Source organism: Lonchura striata, chromosome Z, assembly GCF_050655825.1.
Source record: "Lonchura striata isolate lonStrDom1 chromosome Z, ASM5065582v1, whole genome shotgun sequence".
Taxonomy (NCBI): domain Eukaryota; kingdom Metazoa; phylum Chordata; class Aves; order Passeriformes; family Estrildidae; genus Lonchura; species Lonchura striata.
This window is the reverse complement of record NC_140740.1, coordinates 54331161-54354522: the sequence shown is the minus strand read 5'-3', so window position 1 is coordinate 54354522 and position 23362 is coordinate 54331161. Positions and strand designations below refer to the sequence as shown.

Here is a 23362-nt window from a genome sequence, read left to right as displayed (position 1 = left end):
ATTTCAAAACCAAAACAACACTATATTCTTTGAATACCTGCAATTTACTGTGCAAGCAAGTAAAGTACAGGGAAGTGTCAATACCTTACAAATATTAATCCTACTTCATATTTTACTGGAATTGTAACATGTCCTCTGTTGTCACTGAGGGTCTCAGGTGGTTCTTCACTGTCACTGAAACAAAACAACATACATCACTCAGATCAGACTGCTGCACACACAACACAACCACTGGCTCTGGATATGAAAGTATGCTACTCATTTCCACTCAACTACTATCTTCTAAAAATAAATTAAAAATTAAAAATACCTTTTCCAAGAATTAATGATCTAAGTCCTGCACCAGCCCCAGCTCATAGATGCATCTTTGTTAAAATTACAGATGGCAGTTGACTGAATTAAAACAGATCAATTAAAAGCCACACCATCCCTGGATTTTGCAGGGACAGCAAACACTGAGGGCAAGTGCATTCCTTTACCCTATCAGGGACAACTTCTGCAATGCTCTTACTCTTTGAAGGCCAAGCTTTTTGTTAACTGTGATTCATGCTAAAGTACGCAGTAATTCTCTAGGACAATAACCCTTTGCTGAAGGTGAAATAAACGGAAATTATGACTCACTTGTAACTCTAAGGCTGTAGAGAGTATCAACATTTATTTAGTCTACTTAATAAACAGCTGGACTGAATACATCTGTAAGAGTGCCAGCTCTACAGAAAATTTAACTGTTTGTGAGTTCAGAAGCCACTTGTGTTTTACCACGAAATAAAAAACTGTGGAGCTTTACAAAACAAAAAAACAAAAACAAACCCAGAAGGCAGAGAGTGCAACTAACCTTGTTGCATATACGTGAATAGTAGCATTTTCCAGGAGATAGGATGCGTTGAATTGGAATGATATTTTGAAGGAAATCTGTGTAAAAAAATACATTGCACATTTTGAAAGGAAAAAAAAGCCCACCCTAGCAGGGATTGATATAATGAAAAATGTCCAAACTTTTGCTTTTATCTAGGGAATTCTTATTTATGTTTTACCAGTTTTCTGTGAATTTGAATGAATCCACTATTTGGAATTTGCCTCAACCAAGAAGGAAATCCAATAGTTATCACTTATTAAACAGAAGCCTCAAATTTTCACAAACCTCAAGAAAAAAAATCTATGTAGCGTATTACAAACAGATGGCTAAATACAGCTTAATCAAAAGCAATTGGTCTTACAAGCAATTTATCAAAACATCTTTTTTCTTTCTAAAAAGAAAGAAAAAAGCTTCAAAGCCTGGCTTTTGCAGTGGAGATGAGCTGCCCTGTAGAAGGCTGCTGGATTATCATTTAATATATAGTAGAACCCCTAGAATATCAAAAGAAATGTTTACAATGTAAATAAAGGACAAACCACTAGATATCAAAAAAATCTCATTGTTATTATAATCAGGGCAAATCTATCATAATTTGGATTTACAAAAAAATGAGGAACACTGTCCCAAATGCTCTTCATCATATCCTGATGCTTAAGGGTAATTTTATACAAAGCAGAAGTTTTCTTATTTGTTACCATATAGAATTTTCAATTCAGATTTTTATCATTACTTTTATGTGTGCAAATCTTTATTACAAAGTTGTCCACAGAAAGTTGTCCTAGATATTCATATTTAAAACAAAAAACAGCTTTTGAAAGGAATATACTAGGAATGTTTATCTGTGAATCAGAGATTAATTGATTTCTAAATGCAAAGAAAAGTGTGAAATTTCTAAATTTAGGGCTTTACAGCTACAGACAAACTAAAAAGCAAAGCATGAAAGGAAAATGTGAAAAATCTAGTAAAGCTGGGAATGGAACACTGTGGGCAGAGGCATTGGACAATACACTTATTTGGCTTCAAGAAGGTAACAGCTAACTTTATGCCTACAAGTCCAAGACACAAGGTGGAACATTTGTGTGGGAGGCAGTGTAAGACGACATCTCTCATGATCCTCCCAGTGCATGACAGAGGGGCAAACAAGAAACTTCCAGGAAAGATTGTCTTATTTGCATGCAACTTGATATTTCCCAATTAAAGAGCAATATCTAAGTACAGATTTTCGAAGCCTTAGTTTAACTAAAGCTCCCTCTCCATTCCAACAAGAGATACAGACACCACTGGAATTGCCCAAGATGGAGTTTAAGTGGACTACTTGCTGGAAAGGCCTCTCATGCCCCACTGAGCAGAGGTGAAGTCATGAAGTCTGATTTTGGCAGATCTGGGTTAGCACTTCTACATAACATCTTATTTTTCTTCAATCGAGGAACTACATTTCATATACAAAGTAAGTAAACTTATAGGCTCCAGGCTGTGGAAAACCTCCAGACAGACACTTGTGGCCAGGTGAGCCACCTGCATGTCACTTGTGTTCTGACAGTGTCAAGGATGGCAATATGCATGTATTACATCCTCACATACCACATCTGACTGCCCAGGTACTGCAAATCTGATGGTTTCCCATCTGGCTGTGTAGAGTTGACATCAAGGATAGCTTGGGAAACATGCATGGATAGTTTTTTGGGATGAACAAAAGAACTTCAGAGCTGATTTGAACTGCCCTGCCTTTAGAATAACATGGGACAAGGAGAATTTGCATGCAGGGGACTTTTTACCTCTTCTGCAGGTTTTAGAAATGGATATCCCACTTTACAGGTGATGTTGTGATTAGATTCACAGCTATCTTTCTGTATATCCTGAAGGGAAAAAGACAGTGAAAGCATGGCTTTGTGCAAACTCCTTTAAAATTTTGACTGAGCATCACAGACAGACCTGTTGAACCTATACACCACTGCCACTTTTCACTATCAATATATTGTGAGAGTCAAAGCCTTAGTTGAACTAGAACAAAAATATGAAATTACGAATTCTGCAAGACAATTTTCACCTATGGACATTTTACCAATTACTTGCCATTATGCCTTCCCAAAGACAGTGTTTGGAACAGTCACAGTTATATGCCTACTGGACATCACGCAAAATAGTCATGGGGTCTAGCAATCAACATATCTGTAATCACACAGTTTTCAAATTTTGTAAATGTGTTCTTTATGTAGCAATAAATTCACATTCATATGCCATCAATTATTGCCATAGGATCAGCAACAGTGCTATGGATCCCTGACTCCTAATGTGTAGCGTCACGACTGCTGACAGAAAAGAAACTGCCCTAAATGCTTCCCATCTGAACTGAGGTGTGTTTGTACCATATCTGCTGAGGCAGGAAGGAAAACAGCCACTTTTGGAAATGCTGTCTGAGGTAGGGTACACAGAGGTACTGATATATCTTGTCCTACCATGACAGTGGTTTTTTTCTACACATGTGCAAAAGGAGAATTTTAGAGGCTCAGGAGTTCTATTGATAAAGAACAAGGAATTTCTGGCTCTGCAGATGTACATCTGATGTTTGTCTAAGAGGCAGGCACTTTTTCTAAGTGCCATTATGAAATTTACATCTGTATTTTGTGAACAGGGCTAGGCAAGAGTCCACTCATATCAGAATAAATACACTCTTTGAAGGCATAAGCAAGAAGAGCAGCCCTGGAAAATTGCTTTCAAACAACTGAAATGATGCCAAAGCAGACAAATTAAAGTTTAATAAAAAGGCTTCCTCATATATCTATAGCATTATATGTTATGATAATGTAAAAACAAATCCTACCTCAATGCCAGCGAAAATAATATTTGGAGAATACTGAACCAAAACTCTGGTATTATAGGCACTATCTTTTTTGTTCTTCACAGAGAGCTGGATGGTGAACTTATCATTGCGTGACTTTACAATGAATGGAGAAGAGCTGTAAAATAAAGTAAGAATGTTGGACATCTTAACTATTGAATCAGTTTTTGACATCAAGAGAAACCTCTGTGTCCAGACTATCATGTTTCTGAATTAGAAAGAAAACCCTGGCAGAATGTATAATTCACACAGAAACTTTATAAAGATATCAAGAATACATTAAACACAGTGCAGTTACCTGTCTCCAGCTATGCTTGCTTTTACGATGAGAACAAGGTCTGAAATGCATCTATTTTTGGCTCCACAATCTTTTGTGAAAGGAATCTGCAAAAATAATATGCCTAGTCTTAATTTTCTTACATTTATTATCAAATACTTGCATTTTAATGCACTAATTTTATGTAAGACCTTCTGTTTAATGATCAAAGAAGTCTTCCCTTATATTAACCAGTTAAACATGCCAAAATCTTGTGAAATGCAGGGGTGAAATATAAGCATTATTATCACTCCCTTCTAAATTATTCCCCTGGATTCTGAAAAGAGGCATTAATAGAAGTAAGAATGATGGCGAACACCACCAAAGGAAATTGATAACACTCTGCTCCACCTGCCTAAAACCTGACAATAAAATTGTTTGTAACTATCTTCTATCTTCAGTAAGCTACGGACAGCTTTGAAACCCCAGAATGATTCACAAGCACATTGAATCAAACTTTTCACTCCTGAATACTAATTTAGAGGAAGCATCTCCTGGACAGGATCAATGACCCCCCCTTTCTAGTGAATTTGTGGGCAACAGCTTCAGCTCTTGTGTGGGCTATGATTTTTTACCTTAAATACATTGGTTATTGATACAGCATTTTCTGACTTACATATTCTGCTATTGAATTTGGCAAGTTGCTATCAAGGACAGGTCCACTCTCTGGATCAGAAAAATTGAATTCCAGCAAAACCTTTACTGAGTCCTGAAAATCAGGCTTATCCTAGAACATAAGGAAAACAAAACTGCTGTTATGAAAATTCACGTTAGTAACTAAGGAGGTTAGAAAGACCCAAAAAGTGCTGAGGTAAAAGATTTTCCTGTCACACTGCTGCCATTCTTCTAGAGAAGCATCTGAATGCCTGCAGTTAATGAAAACATATTAGATGTGCCAAGCATTACTTATAAATATTTACTAAGGTTTTAGTGTACCTGATCACAAAATTTCAAATAGCCTGAGCATATCCTACAAACTTTCATTAAAGAATATCTCAACTGTTGACTCACTGTTTCTCTTCTAGTTGTGCTCAAAGGATCAGTAAGATAAGTATCAGCAGTGTCACCTTTTGTGATGTCAAACTTAGGCCTGCTGTTTGGTGAAGGAAACTCTGGGTATCATTTACCATTAGTTTTGCATTAAGACACAATTGTGAAATCACTAAACATTTTAAATGTACTTACAGTGTGCAATTGCAATCACTCCACACATTAGCTACAATCTGGGCAAATTCATATTCACAGTTGTTAATTATGCTTCTGTTTTGCAGAAAAGAAATACTTTCTATGGCAAACCCGAAAGTTTATTTACAGTATTTTATTAGGAGGAATTGCACTAAAATGCAAACTGAAATTCTCTCACATGGTCCTGCCGAGTTTTGAGTGCACCTGAACTGCTAACCATGACAGCTGCTTGGTTCCACCAAGTGAGTTATGCTCTTTCTTACAACAGACACAGAGACATAGCTAAAAAGACTGCATATAAAAGTACATTGTTAATACATGTATAAATAAATAACTCTAAGTTTTAAACAAATTTTATGCACACTCTTAAGATTAACTTTGAACAGAGATTTTGTTGTCCAATTTGCAATTAATGGAATACATACTTGGGTTACACTAGCATCAACATGAGAAAAATACTTTAAATGATTTACTTGCCAACATGTAGAAGTTATGTTTCGTACATTCAGACCCTTTGATAGTTATATTTTTTTGCATTTTCCTCTCATGGCTTTCTGTGAACAAACTTCGAGATATTTGTCTTTGTGCATCAAGGGTAATCCAATACTGCAGACCTGCAAAGGAGGTTGAGATCAATATTGTGAAGCACTTTGCCGCTACACATTATTTTTTCCCAAAATATATCTTAGATGTGCTTTGAATTTAGAAGACTTGAATTCCATTTTTTAATTAATAAATGCATGCAAGCATAGGAGTTTTATAGCTTAAAGCTTCCATAGCTTAGTACTTATCTACTTACTGGATTCAAATATATCTTCTTTTGACTTTAGTTTGGTCTTAAAACAAATTGTGGCTTCTATGCATATAGTTTTTCTTATATTTATCTGACAATTTTGTTGTTGAATATTGATGCTTTTAGGTATAAATTGCATGGAAACATTTACTTCCGCCACGTCACGAGACCTTGAAAAAACACAAAGAAAGTGCTTGGAAATAAGAACAGCAACTTTTTTAAACTTAAGAATTAACACACAAAATATGCAGCATTCAACATTCAGATACAGACATAGAATCACATTGGAATAATTTTGGTTGGAAAAGACTTTAAGATCATTTGAGTCCAACTGTCAAAAAGTTTATAGCTAAAAAGAAAAAATTCCTTAATGTTCTTTGAAAAATAACAGAAGCATAAAATCCACAATTGAAGTGAGATTCCTGTGACACATGGTGATGGCACCACGCTGTAGTACAGTAGCTGACACAGCACTGGCCATGTTGTGCCAATTAAGAGGCCATATATTATTTCATGTTTTCTGTCTTGGCTGTGTGATGCTATAAAAACAACTGGCAGTTGCAAGGCTCTTCTCTGGCCCATTGTCAGTCTGCATTTGCCTTTCTCCAGAGTACTGCATGCCTGTTAACTGCCATCACAGAGAGCATTCATCATACAGAAAACCAAAAAGTGAGCAACAAAAAGAAGAGGCAAAAAAATGTCCTCAGCAGCCAAAACCTATAAAGCATTAGAGCATATTTTTAAAGCTATCACTCAGGAGGGAAAGCCCCTGAAGAACTGGGGACAACAACAACATGATGGTCTGGAAGAGTAATTAACTATATATCCTACATCTAGTACCAGTAAAAGAGGAATTATGGAGAAAACACTCACAGGATTTCTCTACAGTGCTGTACTTTTTTCAGAAAAGATATCAGGTGAAATATTTCCAAAAGCATTTAAGCAACTCTACAGATCCAGATCACTTTTAAGAGAGACTGGAGGCCTAGACCTATCCTTGAGAGTATCACAGATGAACACAATATTTTACATAAGTTGAAGGATAGCAAACCATCTCTTAGGTTGTATGTAGATAAACAGGCTAATATTTGTCCCCATTTTGTTTCACTTTAAATGTTCTTAGTTCCTGAAATGCATTCCTGTCCGATTCAGTTCCCTTTTGGCCATGAGATGCAGCATGTCAGTGTACCATCAAAAAGTTTAGCTGGCAAAGTAACTTTCTTCAGAATTGCGGTCTCAACAATGCAGTGAGGGACATAACACTGTGTTTACACATGGAACAGTTAGGAAGAAACTATTAGGTGAAGTTCAGAAGAACCTGGGATCTTGAGGATGATAGCAAGCCTTGACAAATTTGATCACTTACTTACTCACCTAGTAGGTAAGTGATCAAATTTGTCAAGGCTTGCTATCATCCTCAAGGTGAAGCAGCAGGACAGAGAAAGCAAGGAGCTGGGTTAGCAATTTCCTTACCAGAAATAGAAATAGTTTTAGTTGTGGTTTAGAAATTAGATATTTAATATCATATTGTTTATTTGTCTTTTCCCTTAAAAATTATATTGCTCACTACTAGATCGGAATCATACTCATATAAAGAAAATTAATTGACTGTTAACAGAAGGAATTGACTATTAAGCACAAGCAGAATTAGTTTAATTTTACAGATTTTACTGTAGGGACTCAAATTGCAGTTTTCCTACTAAGAAATAAAATTTGTTTTCTCAGTGACCCCTTTATGTTTGAACCTCTTATTGATATTATTAATAAAATAACATGCAATATACTGTGAAAAAGAGAGAAATTCAGTTTTTTTCCTATTTTACTTAGTGTCACTACTGGAATCAGTTTCTATTTTGAAGGTGGTCTAGGAGGACAAGTTCTTCATTCTAGGCTAGCAAGATTTCTATAATATCCCTGTACTTATAACAGTGTAAATTAAGTTTAACACTCATTCCTCTAGAGAGATGTGAAAAGATGAATATCTGAAGTCAGTGTCAAAACATGAGATGAAACCAGTAACCTTACAAAGTCCAAACAATCATGCATGCAAGTTACACTGGTATCCAAGCAGTTTTTTTCTGTCCTGACAGTTGCTGCGATTCTCCATACCAGAAGAGGGCAGCCCCACCAAGGCCTCCGATGGTAACATCAATTAGCCCGTCATTGTTTAAATCCATTTCTCCGTGCACAGACTGGCCAAAAAATTTCACTTTTTCCCCATCTCCACCTGATGCAATACGCTGTGAAATGCATAAAGAGGTTAATGCAGTGCACTTTGAAGGGTTTTGTAACAGTCAAGATGCATTTGACAGCAGTGAGATGGGGTTTAGGCTCTTTAACTACGCTAAATTTTCATTACAATACCCCTAAAACAGTTACCATGGTGATGAACGCACTATAAATTTTCAGATTGCAAAATATCTGCTTTTCTGGCTGTTCAGAGCATGTCAGAAGGTTTCTAATAAAAGTGTGTGAGCATATTTTTTAACAATATTAAGACTTGGATTCAGTTAAATCAGTATGAGTTTAAAAGTATAGAGCAATTTAAAAAAGAAGCTGTTACAACTGGTCAAGTCACAGCCTCATTCTATGTTGGGAAGGCAGGATTAAAAACATCATATACATTAGCGCAGCTGGCAACCTGCAGAGTTTTACTTCATACCTGTGAGTATTTTTTACTGATTGCTTTGCCACGGCCATGATAAATATAAACAGCTCCCCGATGGTCATCTTCCAAGGGAGAGCCTATCACAATGTCATTGTACCCGTCCAGGTTGAGGTCCTTCACTGCAGCAATGGCAGTCCCGAAGCGCGCACCGCAAGGCTCATTCTTGAGAACTTTGCAGGTATCCTGCTTTAATGGTGAGCAGCATGTTTGCTTTACGGGTTCAAGACTCATCTGATACTCAAATTTTGTCTGTGGAAGAACAGATTTAGAGTTTGTGAATTTCCACCAACATTTCATCAATGCAGGCTTTTAAGAGCTCCTGTCCAGGAGATAAATGGATGAATTAAACAGAACAATTACAAACTATTCCTAGTGGCTATGTGCACTGTATAAACTGTGATTCTACAACTGTAATTCATATGTTCTTTTTGAGCAGCATGTGGCAGTAACATACTTGCTCCCTCTCTTTCTGCCTCTAGATGCTTCTGCATATTTCTCAAATATGAAAGCACAGTTCACATGAAAGCAAAGTATCATACCAATATTTGAATGTTCTTGTAAGTAAACCACTTCTTTCTTTAGGGAGTGCAAAGAGTTTTTCTAAAGGCATTCTCTTAATCTGAGAAGTTAGCCAAGTTTCTAATGAAACACAGATGGCAATACTCTTATTTCAGAACAAAAGATAGCATTTTTTCACACAGACTGAATTTTGTTTCCAGTAGACACATACACTGTGGCCTAACATATATATTCTGATCCAGTGTGTATCATGGACCTAAACCACACAGACACTAGGGCACATAACCAATCATTCCCATGAATTCCATGTCAGAAATAAGCAGTAGCAAGCAATTACTGCATCTCCTTTATTTGGAGCTGGATAACAGTAAGCACAGGAAAAACAAATTTCAAACCCCACACTACTGGAGGACATAGAATTCTTGTTTTCTCACCAACCCTATTCACCAGCAATTTGTTGCTGGCAACATGCATGTAGAGACTGTAAGAATTCCTTGTCAAAAATATCGAGAGGAGAGGAGAGGAGAGGAGAGGAGAGGAGAGGAGAGGAGAGGAGAGGAGAGGAGAGGAGAGGAGAGGAGAGGAGAGGAGAGGAGAGGAGAGGAGAGGAGAGGAGAGGAGAGGAGTTGCATTATAATCTCATTTGTCAATACCATTTTCCCCTATTTTCAACAGGTCATCTTCCCCAGTTCAAATTACTGTATTTCTTTAAAATACGGATAAGAAGGCAAAAAAGAGCATGCTCTATTCCTGATCAATAAAAATCACTGCTTTACCTTGTTCAGACTGTAAACATATACTTTCCCTTGCTCCTCTTTCTCAGTTCCCATATACATAGGAGCTCCAACAAGAAGAAGATCTGTAAATGAGTCCCTGTCAATGTCGACTGTGGTAATAACACCCCCAAAGTATGATCCAATCTGTAGGAAAACACAAAGTATACATCAGAGACAGAGTGAGCAACATAATGCTGCATTTCCTTTCAGAGACCTACTTCTTGCCTGCAACAATAACAAATATTAACCACTAGGCATAACATTTCTTTACTAGCTAGACTTTTTTGGTCTGTTTGTTTTTAATGCTTATTTTCAGTTTTACCATTTGTCTGATTTTTTTTTATTAACAAGTGGGCCATTTAACTTTCAACTCCTCTGAGTTTGAAAGGATAAAAGGGTACTTTCTACATGTTATGGGGAGTATGACCCCTTAAGACAGCACTGGAATAAGAGTATCTTGGGGAAGCTAGTTTTCTCTACAAAAAACAAGTAAAAAAGCTTGGACAAAACCTCTGAGACAGCTCAGTGCAGACCACCAAAAGTTTCAAGTTATTATTTTCAGAGGAACAAAATCTACAGGAAGAGATAGATACATTCATAGTTCAGGTACAAGCTATAGGATTTATCTGATTATATTCACTTCACAGATAAGCAAGATACCCTGCACTTCTTTTACACTTAAAAGGAGAAGCAGCCTCCTCTACCAAGATACATCTCCTCTCAAAGAGATACTTCATGTAGTCCAAATGTCTCAAACCTTAAAAATCATAGAATCACAGAATGGGTCAGGCTGGAAGGGACCACAGTGGGTCATCTGGTCCAACCTCCTTGCTAAAGTAGTGTCATCTTTAAGCACATGGCACAGCATTGTGTCCAGATGGTTCCTGAATATCTCTAGTGATGGAGACTCAAAATCTCTCTGGACAAACCAGAGAGATTCAGACAAACCATTCCAGTGGTCACCCATGAGGTAAAGAATTTCTTCCTTGTGTTCAGATGGAGCTGTATCTCAGTTCCTGCCCATTGCCTCTTGTCCTATTGCTCAGCACCACTGAGCCTGGCCCCTGCTCTGACCTTCCCTGCTGGCACTGACAGACATAGATGAAGTGCCCTCTCAGCTGTCTCTTCTCAAGTCTGAATAGGCCCAGCCCCCTAATACCTACGTTAGTTCACTGACTCTAAAAAGTGTGTTTGATTGAGTGATTGATTAGCTAAGTTGCAGACATCAGCTATAGATGAAGATTAGGTAACCTGAATTCTCCAGAGAGAAGCTGATATTGCAGCCTGAGGACATGAAAATAGGTAGGTCTTTCAATTCTCATAAGCATAATATTATCTTAATAATACCATCCTTAATTATGCAATTAGGTGGAGATTTTTCCTCCTACAGCAGCTCTCAGTGAGCTGCTACCCAGCATAACAAGCAACTATTCAATATTTCAGTCTATCCCAAAACTCATCAAAACTCTTTCCTGCCAGTGACATGCTCTTCCTTTCAGCAGACAGAAAAAATTGTGCATACAGAGATGGCAGCAACCACTTTGACATTGGTGAAGATTTAACCCTCAAAGACAAAATTCCCAAGTACCTACTATACAGTCCAATTTGCATTGCTAGTAATACCAGAGGATCTGCCTAACTTTTCCTTCTGATCTTGCTTACAACTCCCAGTTTCATGTGTTCTCATTTGAAATATTTATTTCTTCTGCTATATTAATTTTGTATGTTAACTGTGAATGCATACTTACTTGCTCTCCATTTAATCTCTGAATCACTTGCACCTCTTTTCCTTCCATCTTATAAATGATAACTTGGCCAGTGTGATTGTATCGTGGCTGTCCTGCTATGTACAGCACACCTCCAGGTGTCACTGCTGAATTCACAGTATATCCTAGGGAGATGAAAGAAATCAAAATGCAATACACACAGAATGCATCAGAAATACTTGCTGTGATTCAGAGCCTTTGTAAGGTTTATTCCACAACCGTTTAGCCCTATTCATGGTAGAGAGCAATAACAGTTAATTAAAAGGCCTTTACAGCCTCAGAATGAGGAGCATCCCTGTGTTATTAAACTTGTTCCCAGGCTGGTGAGCCATGTTCATTATGCCATTCTCACACAGTGTAAGAAATAACTCATGAATAGCTGGCTGAAAAGCTGCTTTCAAAGAACAGTTGTCACTGGCCTGCTGTCAAACTCATGGAGTCTTCAAAAAGTGATCCTGGGGGCATTTTGAACCTACCTCTGTTCGTTTAATATTAACAACAGTTTAACAACTTTGGTGAAGGAAGACTTGAAAAATTTGCAGTGAAATTAAAACTGTGAAAGAGTTGCAAGTATTAAGGGAGTTTACAATCTTAATTTGAAAATGACATTACCATATTGGAGTTGAGAGTTGTAATAAAAGGCAACAGCTGAAGGCATTTGACAATGAAGAAAGTGTACTTAGGGAAAAACATTATAATATTCTAGCATTGATTCTTCATCTTTAGAAGTATGAATTAAATGAGATAACAGAGCAAAGAGAAGCATAAGGTATAAAATGCAAGACCTAGAGCAGAGAGTAACACCACTGAAGCTTTTTGATAGGAAAATACCCTGCCAATATGGAAAACATTATTATAAAAAAAGATGTTGGTCTTGCCGGTTTTGTCCATTGAGTGACAGAATACAGGCTAATTTTAAGCAAATATTTGGACTTAATATTGTATAAGAGTTTTTAACTATCAAGGCATAGAAAAACTTCATAATGATACTACAGCAATCTGGGAAATCTTTGAACGGATTATGCATCTCTGTTGGGAAAGTCTAGATATACTTAGGTCTATGTTTGGACTTGTTTTCTAATTGTAGGAGTTGTTTTTATTTTTTTTAAAAGAACATAAAAATCAGAGAGTAGACTTGCTCCCAGGATCCTGCAATATAAAATATTCTGTAACATACTCCTTTTGAATGACCTTTGAGAGGCATCTTGTAGCACTTGTTGAAAAGTGTTGCAAGTGGGCTACTTCTCTTACCTAGGTAGGCTGCAAGAGGCTCATTTCTTTCTGAACGCCTGTCACGAAAGGTGTCATTAGTTGGCATTGAAATACCAGTGTCTTTCACCATGAGTACTGTGCCATTCCAGTCATATGCTCCAACTGCTCCGAGCATGATCCAGTCCTTAAGGAGAGTAAAACAAAAAGTCTGTTCCCTATGTGAATCATCTTTTCTCTTTGTGAATCATCTTTAGACATTCATGGTTCAGGATGCTTACATCTGGGTAATGCTTCCTGCATATTTACATAGGTAACCTTGCTTTTCCTATTATGGTACAGGTCCCACAATCATAGGGTCATAGAAAGGCCTGGGTAAAATTGCTCAGTTCCAACCCCCCCATTGCAGGGATGCCACTAACTAGACCAGTTTGTTCAAAGCCCAATTCTTTGAACACCTCTAGGGGTGGGGCATCCACAGCTTCTCTGCACAATCTGTTCCAGGGCCTTACATTGCTCAATGTAAAGAATTTCTTCCTAACATCTAATCTAAACCTCTGCTCCTATAGTTTAAAACTGTTCCCTCCTTGTCCTGTTGCTAGCTACCCATGTAAAAAGTCATTCTCCCTCCTTTTTATAAGCCCCTTCTAAATACTAGAAGGCTGCTCTAAGGTGTCCCTGGAGCCTTCTCTTCTTCAAGCTAAGTAACCCCATCTCTCTCAGCCTGTCTTCACAGGATAGGTGCATCAGCCCTCTGGTCATCTTTGTGGCCCTGCTCTGGAACTGTCTTTCAAGTTAAAACACTGCCCCTTGTTTTGTCAATAAAGGTTCTAGTTAAAAGTTTTTACTCAGTCTTTCTTAACATATTTTTAGGGTATTTTCCTGATAGAAAGTGCTGTGGGAACACTAAATTTAGAGTTCATGTGAAGTATATATGTACTCTCTCAAACTTTTGGTGTTCATAAATGTTCTTTACATGCATTTTACAAAAAAGGTAACTGGATCACAGGACACTCCAAAACCTCCAACAGCAAACAGGACTATACAAATAAATCTGAAACACTTATTACAAATTCACAGAACCACCAGCAAAAATCTACTTTGCAAAATAACTTCTACTTTCAAACAGCTTGTTTACCTGAGAATAATGAGCACTGAAACCAGCTTGAGACATCTCCATTTCAAAAGAGGAGGCCTGCTGGTCTGTTGTTGCTATTAAACAGAAAAAAATAAGTTTCAAAAATAGATTTGTTCCAATCTGAAAAAGTAACTGAAGAGTGTTATGAAAACAACCATGTGATTGTAGAGGATAGCATAAATAACTATCATCTATTCAATGACTGTAGTTTACTATAGAGTTTTATAATAAACACAGAAATAAAGACCTGTGTTGAATGCTACTATTAAGTACAGGAATTTCTAATTTAAGATCATGTCTCAGAACTTGTCCAACAAAGTTTCTGGACTAAAACTGACCAGATTTGAACTCAGGCTGATGGTAAGTATGTTTGGAATGTTTGATTAATATGGTTAAGCCATTTTCCACTTGAGCTAAGTGAACAATAAAACACCAGCCATGTAACCCTGGCCTTATATTCAAGCAACTAAAGTTTTGTAGGCAGCTGGAGGAACTTTAAATGAAAAACACTTGATATTTGTATGAACCTTTGCAAAAACAACAAGGAAAATCTCTGCTGTCCAAGATTCATATGCCTCAGCGAAGTGCTTGGGAATGATAACCCTGCCCTGACAATTATATGAAGATCTGATTCTCTTAAATGACTTCGTATAAAAAAGTTATCAGATGATTTTGTACTAGCTTCAATATCTTGTCAAGTAGTCATATGCTAATTATTAAACTTTGATGGGCTGTTTTTCTTCCAGGTAAACTTGAAAATATCATCATGGAAAAAAAAGTTCTGCCTTTTCCTCTACTTAAAAGAAAGATAAGTAGCCCTTAATAGTCAAGGGCTATTTTGCCACTCTAAGTGGCCAAGTAGGGGAACCATATTCTGCATGTAGATTCTTCCTTGAGAGCAAGATATTCCAGCAGGCAGTAGAGACAAGCTATGAAATCTGCTCTGAAACTCGTCCAGGAAGAATCCACAGTTTGCTACCAGCTGAGAGCTGCAGCAAACCTTCAACTGTGTGAATGAAACTGAGCCATAGCAAGCCATGGTTGCATGAATTTCAGACATCTGGACTATTAAATAATACTGAACTTTTCATACTCAGCAACCAAACCCCAGTGGTTGCTCCGGAGGACATAATGGCTTTTCTAATTGTTGTAATTTACAGCCAGTCCTAGGAAGGAGACATGATCTCAAATACAGTGTTGGACGTACAAACAAAGACTATCATGTTTCACAAGATGTAGCTGCTTTGCTAAGTCTGAACAAGTCATTTTTAGGCATAAAACTCTTAAGCTGCACATCTGCTGATAAACAATATTTTCATGCAGCAAAGGATACTCCTAATGAGCTGAGAAAGACAGAATTCTCACAGCCTGAGGCAGAGGACAAAGCTGGTACTGTTGGTGTGTGCAGCTCAAAATACTACTTAGATAATGGCCCTTAGCCTAACTTTCCATTCAGTTTTAAACTGCCAAGCATCTTACAAAGGATATTTTGTGAAAAAACATTTGTGCCTGCCTATGGGTTGGATAAAACATAAAATTGCTGTTAAAAGCAATGTCCATGCCATGAGACACAGAGGCATATGAAAAAGATTATGTGTAAAAATTCACTGGCTGTCAAGCAGGAGTTTTTGTTGGATTTGATTTTTTAAATCTCTCCCAATTCTTCTTTGAATTTTTTAACGAACCAAAATGAAATTAAGAAATCCAAGAAAAAGAATCAAATGTACTACTACCCTACTAGCAATTTAAAGAAACAATTTAGATTGATAATTTAAACAGATTCAGATATCAAATTTCAACAGCCAAGGTTCTTGTGATGCACAGAAGCTACTATGTACAGAGCTGATTAATCTCCAATTGAACACATCCAATAAACTGGCTTGTCAAAAGCTGCAGGGTACAGAATTAATGCTTGCTTCCACCACCAGACAAATGCATACATGGACACAGTTGTGAATCCAGAATTCAACTGAAAGGTTTTGGGATAGGACAAGAAGCTATGCCTCAAGAATCAGCAGAAATCGATTTAGTCAGTATTATCTAGCTCCAACCCACTGGAGCAGCTTGACCTTGCTATGCTTTGAGAAAAAAATAAAATCCTCTTTTTATTTCTATTCTGATTCTCTTGCATAAAAATTACATGATTTCTGGAACTTAGTTCGAGGAGGAGACATTTCTCATCTCATATTGCAGGAGTCTTATGTAGAAATCTTAGTGCATCTCTGAGTTCCTACAGAAAATCTTCAAACCAAGATGCCTTTTGGCAGTAATGAAGTTAATTAGATTTTCAAAAACTCAGTCATGTTAGGTCTTAAATCCTTCACCTGTTGAAACATTAACTTCTATATTCATTATAGCTAATAGATGCAACTAACATTTCATTCTGACAATGGAGTCAAGTATTTTTCTCACTTTTTTAGAAATATAAAGGACAAATTGAAGACCAAGTTTTCAACCTCTGTTTGAACAACTATATTCCCTCTAAAAGTACACTTCCTAGTACACAGTGACTTAAGAAAAGAACACCCTATTCAATTAACTTTGAAGTACTCAATGGCTCTAAGTAAGCTAAACTTAGAGCTTAGAGAGATTAGATTCTTCTCAAATTAATTTGTTGCAAAGCTGAGGAAACCAAATAGTCCAGAAGGTAAAAAAGAACATAAATTATATTTTAATAAATTTTTATTGCTGGAAATATTTAGTAATAGCTGAAAACATTAACATTTGACCAAACTAAATAATACACAAAAAAAATCTAAATATGTCTGAGAAATACAATTACAATGTCAAAAAAGGGAAAATACTTTCTCAATTTTGTACATTCAAGTCAATATTTTCTTTTGTTCCAGTTATAAACTACAGTATTCTAGCTACTTGGAAAGTTGAAGTGTTGCAAAAAATAGTCCAAATAGATGGATGTTTTCTTTGTACTACACGAATCCCTTCAGAGTTGGCCAGTATAATTTATAACTAATAAACTCTGTCTCCTGTTACCAGTAGTACTTGAAACAAACAGTTGTTTGGGCAGTGTTGTCTCATTTGGAATGTAAGCAGACATGAGAGAATGACTTTTCTGTGCTACAATCTGAATACTGTCAACCTTCCCAAAGAAAAATCATCTCTTGTTAACTCTATACAGCAAGTCCCTGCTGACTTGTATAGCAAATTAATATGCTGTAATTAATAATTAACCAAAAAGAGACTCAAAACATTTAGGCAGAAAACCAGATGATCACAGGGTAATTGGGGTATGATCTGGTAATATTTTTTACCTAAAACAGGGCAACTTCCTATTTATCACATTCAAACAATTCTGGTTACTTACCCTTTTAGGCTACTGTCTCCACAGGCTCTAACTCCTATGCACGTAGTTGCATCTGTATCTACTATTTGATGTCTATTATGAAATATCTTTATAACCAGCATGGAAGAAATAATTGCATAATAAAATTTACACAGCACAATGCATTTTCAAAGGAAGGTAAAAATAGGTGTTCTTCTATTTGTTTCAGTTGTAATGCAGGCATAAAGGAAAATCTTAAATAATGTCATACCTTCCAGGGCAAATATTCTCTCTCCAAGTGCTTCAACAATGGTTAAAAGAGCTAATTCATCTGAGACATTAAAAAAATGCTTTTCAGTAGGCTTACTGGCAATTGATTTTATTTCCTCTACAAATTTCTCAGTACTTAAATTTCCTCTGCTGTAGCTGCCAAGAATCTAAAGAAAATTAAAAAAAACCAAAGAAACAAAAAAAAGTCAAGCATATATTTCATAACCTGTTTAAAAGGATATCATTGACGTAAGTTGTCAGGGAATGGTGGAAAATCATATCTGACCTTAATTTGTTTTGTTAAAACCTCACTCAAATTGATTTGAAGCCATTCTTTCTCAAGGAGAACAGAACTGTGTGATGGCTCAGTTGTTGTTTTGAAAATACCATTTGACAGGAAACAAAGCAATAGTATTGCTATCCTCAACTGTAGTTTTCACATCTTCACAGAATTGTAATAATTTGTTCTCTGATTTGTTGAAGTAGGCCATAATTTTGGGAAAAACCAACAAAACACTTCCCAACCCAGAGTACAATTACACTGGCTTCTGCATAACCACAAGTTCTTATCGTAACATGCTATACATGCAATTAATGACAAGTGGATTAGGCATAGAATAGTTCTTTATTCTGTGAAGATTTGCCCTACAAATACATATAGGAACAACACTTCCATTCAGTGAACAACTTCAAAATGATACAAGACTTTAGATTTGGTCTGCAGTTTTAACAACACTGCTGTATTCAGGATACCTCAGAAACAAACACCGCACTTCTCTTAATTCCCAGACAAACAGACATTTTTCATATGAAAAATGGCTCATATAGACTAAACTTGATTTGAGAGGGAGACAAAAACCAAATTCCTATGGTGTAGCATCTCAGCCCACTGGAGCAATTCATATTTGGTTCTAAACAGGGATTTTATTGCTAAAATTGTTGCAGTGTCAAATTTTTCTTTAGTTATCTCTAATTTTATGAAGAAAACCACCAAAAATCTGTGTGCTGCTGGACTCAACTTTTGGTTTATATCCTTATTTAAATTAAGTATAACTTGTTTCTTTAAGTTTTATGGTTTCATACCACCTTATTTTACCAAAAAATAAGATCGCAAAACAAAGAAAGATAATAATGGACAGGAAACAACCCAATGTCCCTTCAAAATTAACAGGAGAAAATAGAAGATTTGTGTATAAAATAAACAAATATAGTGGAATATTAATACCAAATCCATAATTAGTGGTTTCATATTTCTTGATACAGGCTAGTCTTTATTCTCATTCAGCTACTGTTTGCTTAGCATGAAAATGACAGCTTTAGAATGCAAGCATACAACAGAGACATAATGAACAAGTATTTTTTGATGGCTTGCATTTGCTTTTTTTTTTTTTTAAATAGGTAATGTTTCCATAGAAGTTGTTTAGAACTGTATTAGTTCCTTTGCTCAGCATTGCTTTTAACAAAAATTATTTGATTTAGAACTGTCCCTCAAACTCTTCCTCCTTTTTCTTCACACAGACACACACTTGTCATCACACAGAAGACAGATAAATTGCTTTTCTTATATGCTATAAAATCAGAAAGCAAATTTCTAATGTTTTTTTTCAGCTTCTTCCATTCTAAAATAATTATATTTCCATAAAGATTCTGTAAAATGAACTTCTAAAACTGAAATTACATTTAGAAAATGAAACATGCTTTTAACATTCTGAATTTTCCCATTAAATTTCACTTACAGCAATAGCAAATCTCTGAATGTTTTCATCTTCACAATCATCAATCACTTCTTGTAATCTATAGTTGTCATGTGATTCCCCATCAGTCACAATAACCATTACTTTTTGCACTCCTCTTCGTGCACCATGAGCCTCAGTAAAAGCTTCTTCCCTAAAGGGACCATAAAGTGTTTTGGAGAAAGGCAGTGTCAGCATTTAGCATATGCATCATATTTGCATAGCCAACCATAAAATACAAGATTTTATATTAACCAGGAAGCAGGAAATGGAGATTAATGTTAACCATGAACAAATACAAGCAGCTTCAATTGGAACTTACATGACAGTTCACAGCCAAAGTTTCACAAGCATTCATTCATCATTCACTCACTTGAGAGCAACAGCAAAAAATACAAATCTGGATAGTGAAAAATTCTTCCCCTCTACAAATAAACTTCTGGGACTTTAAAACAGCTTTTGGCATCTTAAAAAAAGACACAGCCAACACCCTACCTTTCCAAAAACCTATGTAGAAAACTCTCACCTACTTCCACCCTACAGTAGCACTTCAAGTGGTCAAACTGTTTACTCAGCTACCAGCACATCTCTGCACACCCATGTTAATTAACACTGGGTGTTGGGGACGTGGCAGAAATAGGTTGCAGGTAAATGGAGGAATATTGGGGCACCCATTTGAATTCTACAGTTGCAGATGGACAAAAAGGCTCTGAGGTTTTGGTCAGCTGTTCTGGACCTAACAAGGCAAGGCTGGATTAGGACTCTGAAGGAGAAGGAAGGAAACAGGGCTTCCTCTTTTCAGAAAAATACCACAGAATCCCAGGACTGGCCACATAAGTAAAAGCTGAAGTTTACCACTGAAAATGGCCAAGGGGGGATGACTGTGAGAACAGAGGAAGCTTTTGATGATAGTTTCTGTATATACAAGCCTGCTGTAGTTTGTGGTATACAGGGGCTTTCTGAACTAGATGTGGTTTCTGAATATTTGGCAACTCTCAACTGGCTCCACTTTCATGAACTTGTTTAGACTCCTCAAGCTTCTACTTGTATCTCAGGAAAACCTTAATATATAAGAATTCAATTGTACACCACATCAACAAAATTTTGGTCAGATAATCAAATTGTTCTTCAGAAGGATGCTGTGTGTTTCATTAAATGGTTGTTTGCAAAGAGTGAATACAATCTTTTGCAGAATAAAACACGCTTTTGTGATGGAAGAAACAAACCCAGAAAAGAAAAGAGCTACTAGGACAACATTGTACATTTTGAAATTTTCTGAGAGATTTTACATTTACTGTCTGTTCTATGAAAGTCAGATTTCATTTTTCTTATAAAAGAAACATTTCTAAATATTGCTATCGCTACAACAGGTCTTTAATCTCCCAGTGACTGAGAAACTTCAAAGACTTAGAATATAAAATTTTTAGGCCTTCTGACAAGTGTGGGCCCAAACATTGTAATATTCAACTTCAGAATGAAAACTAATTAACATTAAATTTTTTTTTCTTTTTTTGCTTTTCCTCTGAAAAACTTGATTTTCTTCATCCTGCTACATATACAGTTCCTACCTGCTCTATGTGGACATCAGATAATGTCAGCCCCTTGCTCCGTATCTATTATATTTTCCTAATTCCTCCACTCAGGTGACAGCTGCCTTTCATACTCAATTGCTCTAGGTGCTGGATAGAGGTATGCTTATCCATCATAAATATTGCTTGCTTAGCTAAAATGAAGTCAGACACTAGCATGCCATGTTTTTAACACATAGAATCAGAATCACCACCCTGCCCTGTTAGCTTCTCCCTTGTGTGCGTACCTGGCCGTGTCTATTCCCAAGGCTGTCATGGTTTGCGTGCCGCCCCGCTGGCGTATTCTCGAGGCTGCAGCCATCACATCTTCTGTTGTTGAGTATGTATTCAGGTAAAATTCATGGACTACAGTCTGTCCATACTGAACAATTCCAACCTGAAACACAGAGTTCATGTTTGAAAAGAACTGCCCTTAAAGAAAATATCCCTGACTCTTGTAGTAGGGTAAATGTCTGTTTGTACTTACAGCCAGGGGAAGAATTGAACTCTTTGCATTTCCCTCAGGATGAAACACCTATATGAGTTTGAGCAAGCCTAGATAGATGATAGTCTCATGAAACATTTTGAAGTTTCTAAATTGCTTTTATTAGAAACTGAAATAAAGTCAAAATCTGTCTCAAGTCCTTGGTCTTCCTGGCTTGAATCTGGACGGGAGCTCTGCTCTCCTCTAAGCCAAGCAGACCAATGCCCCAGCCATAAGTCCCAACTCTTCAAAAATGTTTTCCTTATGGCATACAAAGTCATGGCTCACTGAAAACTCTCTTCATTACACTCAAATATAATATTCATACACCCCATACTTTATTTTCCCTAAATTCAGCCTAGAAACAGGAAGACCCAATTATTCTTGTCTTGATGAAGACAGCAGGGACATCCATTACATGCATGTTCTCCCAGAAGGAGGTAAGTTGAAGTATCACCAGAGGGTAAAACATGAAGGAAATGGAAGCTTTGGTATGAGGGAGGGTAATGCAAAGTCCGTAGATGACCTTAGCAGAGCAAGTCTTTGTCTGGAAGATCAAAACATGGGTTTGTGCAATAATCACAAAATGCTTGAGGAAACCTGCTGCAAAACCAAGATAGGAATAAAAAGACGAGCAATATTCTTAAATATTAATTTATTTCTCCCATTCATCTCTGTCAGTTTTAATATTTTGTCAGGTTCCTGACAGCTTTTACTGGGAAGAAGGCACACAATGTTCCATTAGCATATTTCAATTTTACGTTGCACATGGCAATTTATAGGTGTTATTTAGGATAATGCAGCATTGCGTGGCATTTATATCTCACTCATCTATTATTAAAAGCACTCTAGCATAAAGTTATTGGAGATGGGATGTTTTTGCCATCGTATTACTTTAGAAGTGGCTTAGTATGTACTTTACAATTGCTTTACAGGGTTTTTTTTAGGTATTTTCATAGCCCTTCAGATCCTGCTCAACATTTGTTTACTTGTAGCAGAAGAGTTAGAATTGGATAAATATTTCACAGTAAATATCAATAACATGATCATGAAATTATAGTTATAAATGATTATGGGACTATAATTATATTGGCATGTGATAGCAAAACCTCTGCCACTGAATGTCCGTATCTTTTTGAAAACACAGTCATATCTGTAATAACTAATGTAGGCTCAAACTTATAACAAGTTTCTGTCTTTCAGATATTTGTCTCTGAAAAAGACCTCTCATAGAAGAGGTATGCCCTCTTCTATCTGCAGCAGAGAGAATGCAGAGGCTGCAATATTCCTGTAAGCAGCAGGCTATGGACCCTGTTCAGTGTTTACAGAACCGGCCAGGGCACACTGTCTCATCACTCAGAACACTCATGTGGCACTGAATAAATTACAACCTGAAGATGAAATTTTTAACCTGTTCCCTCCAAGGCAACTATTTTGTGGCATGCATCTGAAATGACACACCACATTATCTGAATAGGATGCTGTTAGTCTTTTAAAAGGACTGCTGTGAACTGGTAATGAACAAGAGATTTGCATCATGATTGATTTTCTGGAGGAGGAGTATATGGCTTAAAAATTCCAGTGTCATGCACCAATTGTAGCCAGAGACTATAGTATGCTGGGAAGCTGTTTGGTGTGGATTCATGTCTCCTTCTGTGCAGCTTTTGAGGTACCAATAATGAAATCATCTATTGACTGCTGCCAGTGTGAAAAGCATCTGCCAGTCTTTCATGGTTCTAGAGACCCATGTTGGTGTTGTCATTCTCCTAAAAAAAGATTACAGGCTGACATTGAGTTGTATAATTTCCTGTTTGAAAGGAAATGTCCATGATCACAGCAAGTACACATTTTGAGCATTTCCTTCTCAGGAAGTGAATGGGAAGAACATCTGAGTCTGAAAACAGCACTGTGCAGCTTAGCTTGTAAATCAGGAAGGAAGGGGGGCATGTGGTTATCTTA

At 36.7% G+C, this 23362-nt stretch overlaps 1 protein-coding gene across 1 annotated transcript in view; it reads right to left on the bottom strand.

The window, feature by feature from the left end:
- Positions 1–23362, bottom strand: part of ITGA1 (integrin subunit alpha 1) — a 69110-nt gene that overhangs the window by 8980 nt on the left and 36768 nt on the right. Inside the window, exons 7-23 of the mRNA XM_021553853.4 lie at positions 21168–21316; positions 19355–19505; positions 17620–17785; positions 14066–14139; positions 12970–13114; positions 11701–11843; positions 9953–10096; positions 8652–8906; positions 8099–8229; positions 5996–6159; positions 5674–5810; positions 4628–4738; positions 3994–4079; positions 3678–3813; positions 2632–2712; positions 836–912; positions 85–174 (exon numbers count right to left, since the gene is read on the bottom strand). Of these exons, the coding sequence (XP_021409528.1) occupies positions 85–174; positions 836–912; positions 2632–2712; positions 3678–3813; positions 3994–4079; positions 4628–4738; positions 5674–5810; positions 5996–6159; positions 8099–8229; positions 8652–8906; positions 9953–10096; positions 11701–11843; positions 12970–13114; positions 14066–14139; positions 17620–17785; positions 19355–19505; positions 21168–21316 (2240 nt within the window). The remainder of the gene's footprint in view (positions 1–84; positions 175–835; positions 913–2631; positions 2713–3677; positions 3814–3993; positions 4080–4627; positions 4739–5673; positions 5811–5995; positions 6160–8098; positions 8230–8651; positions 8907–9952; positions 10097–11700; positions 11844–12969; positions 13115–14065; positions 14140–17619; positions 17786–19354; positions 19506–21167; positions 21317–23362) is intronic.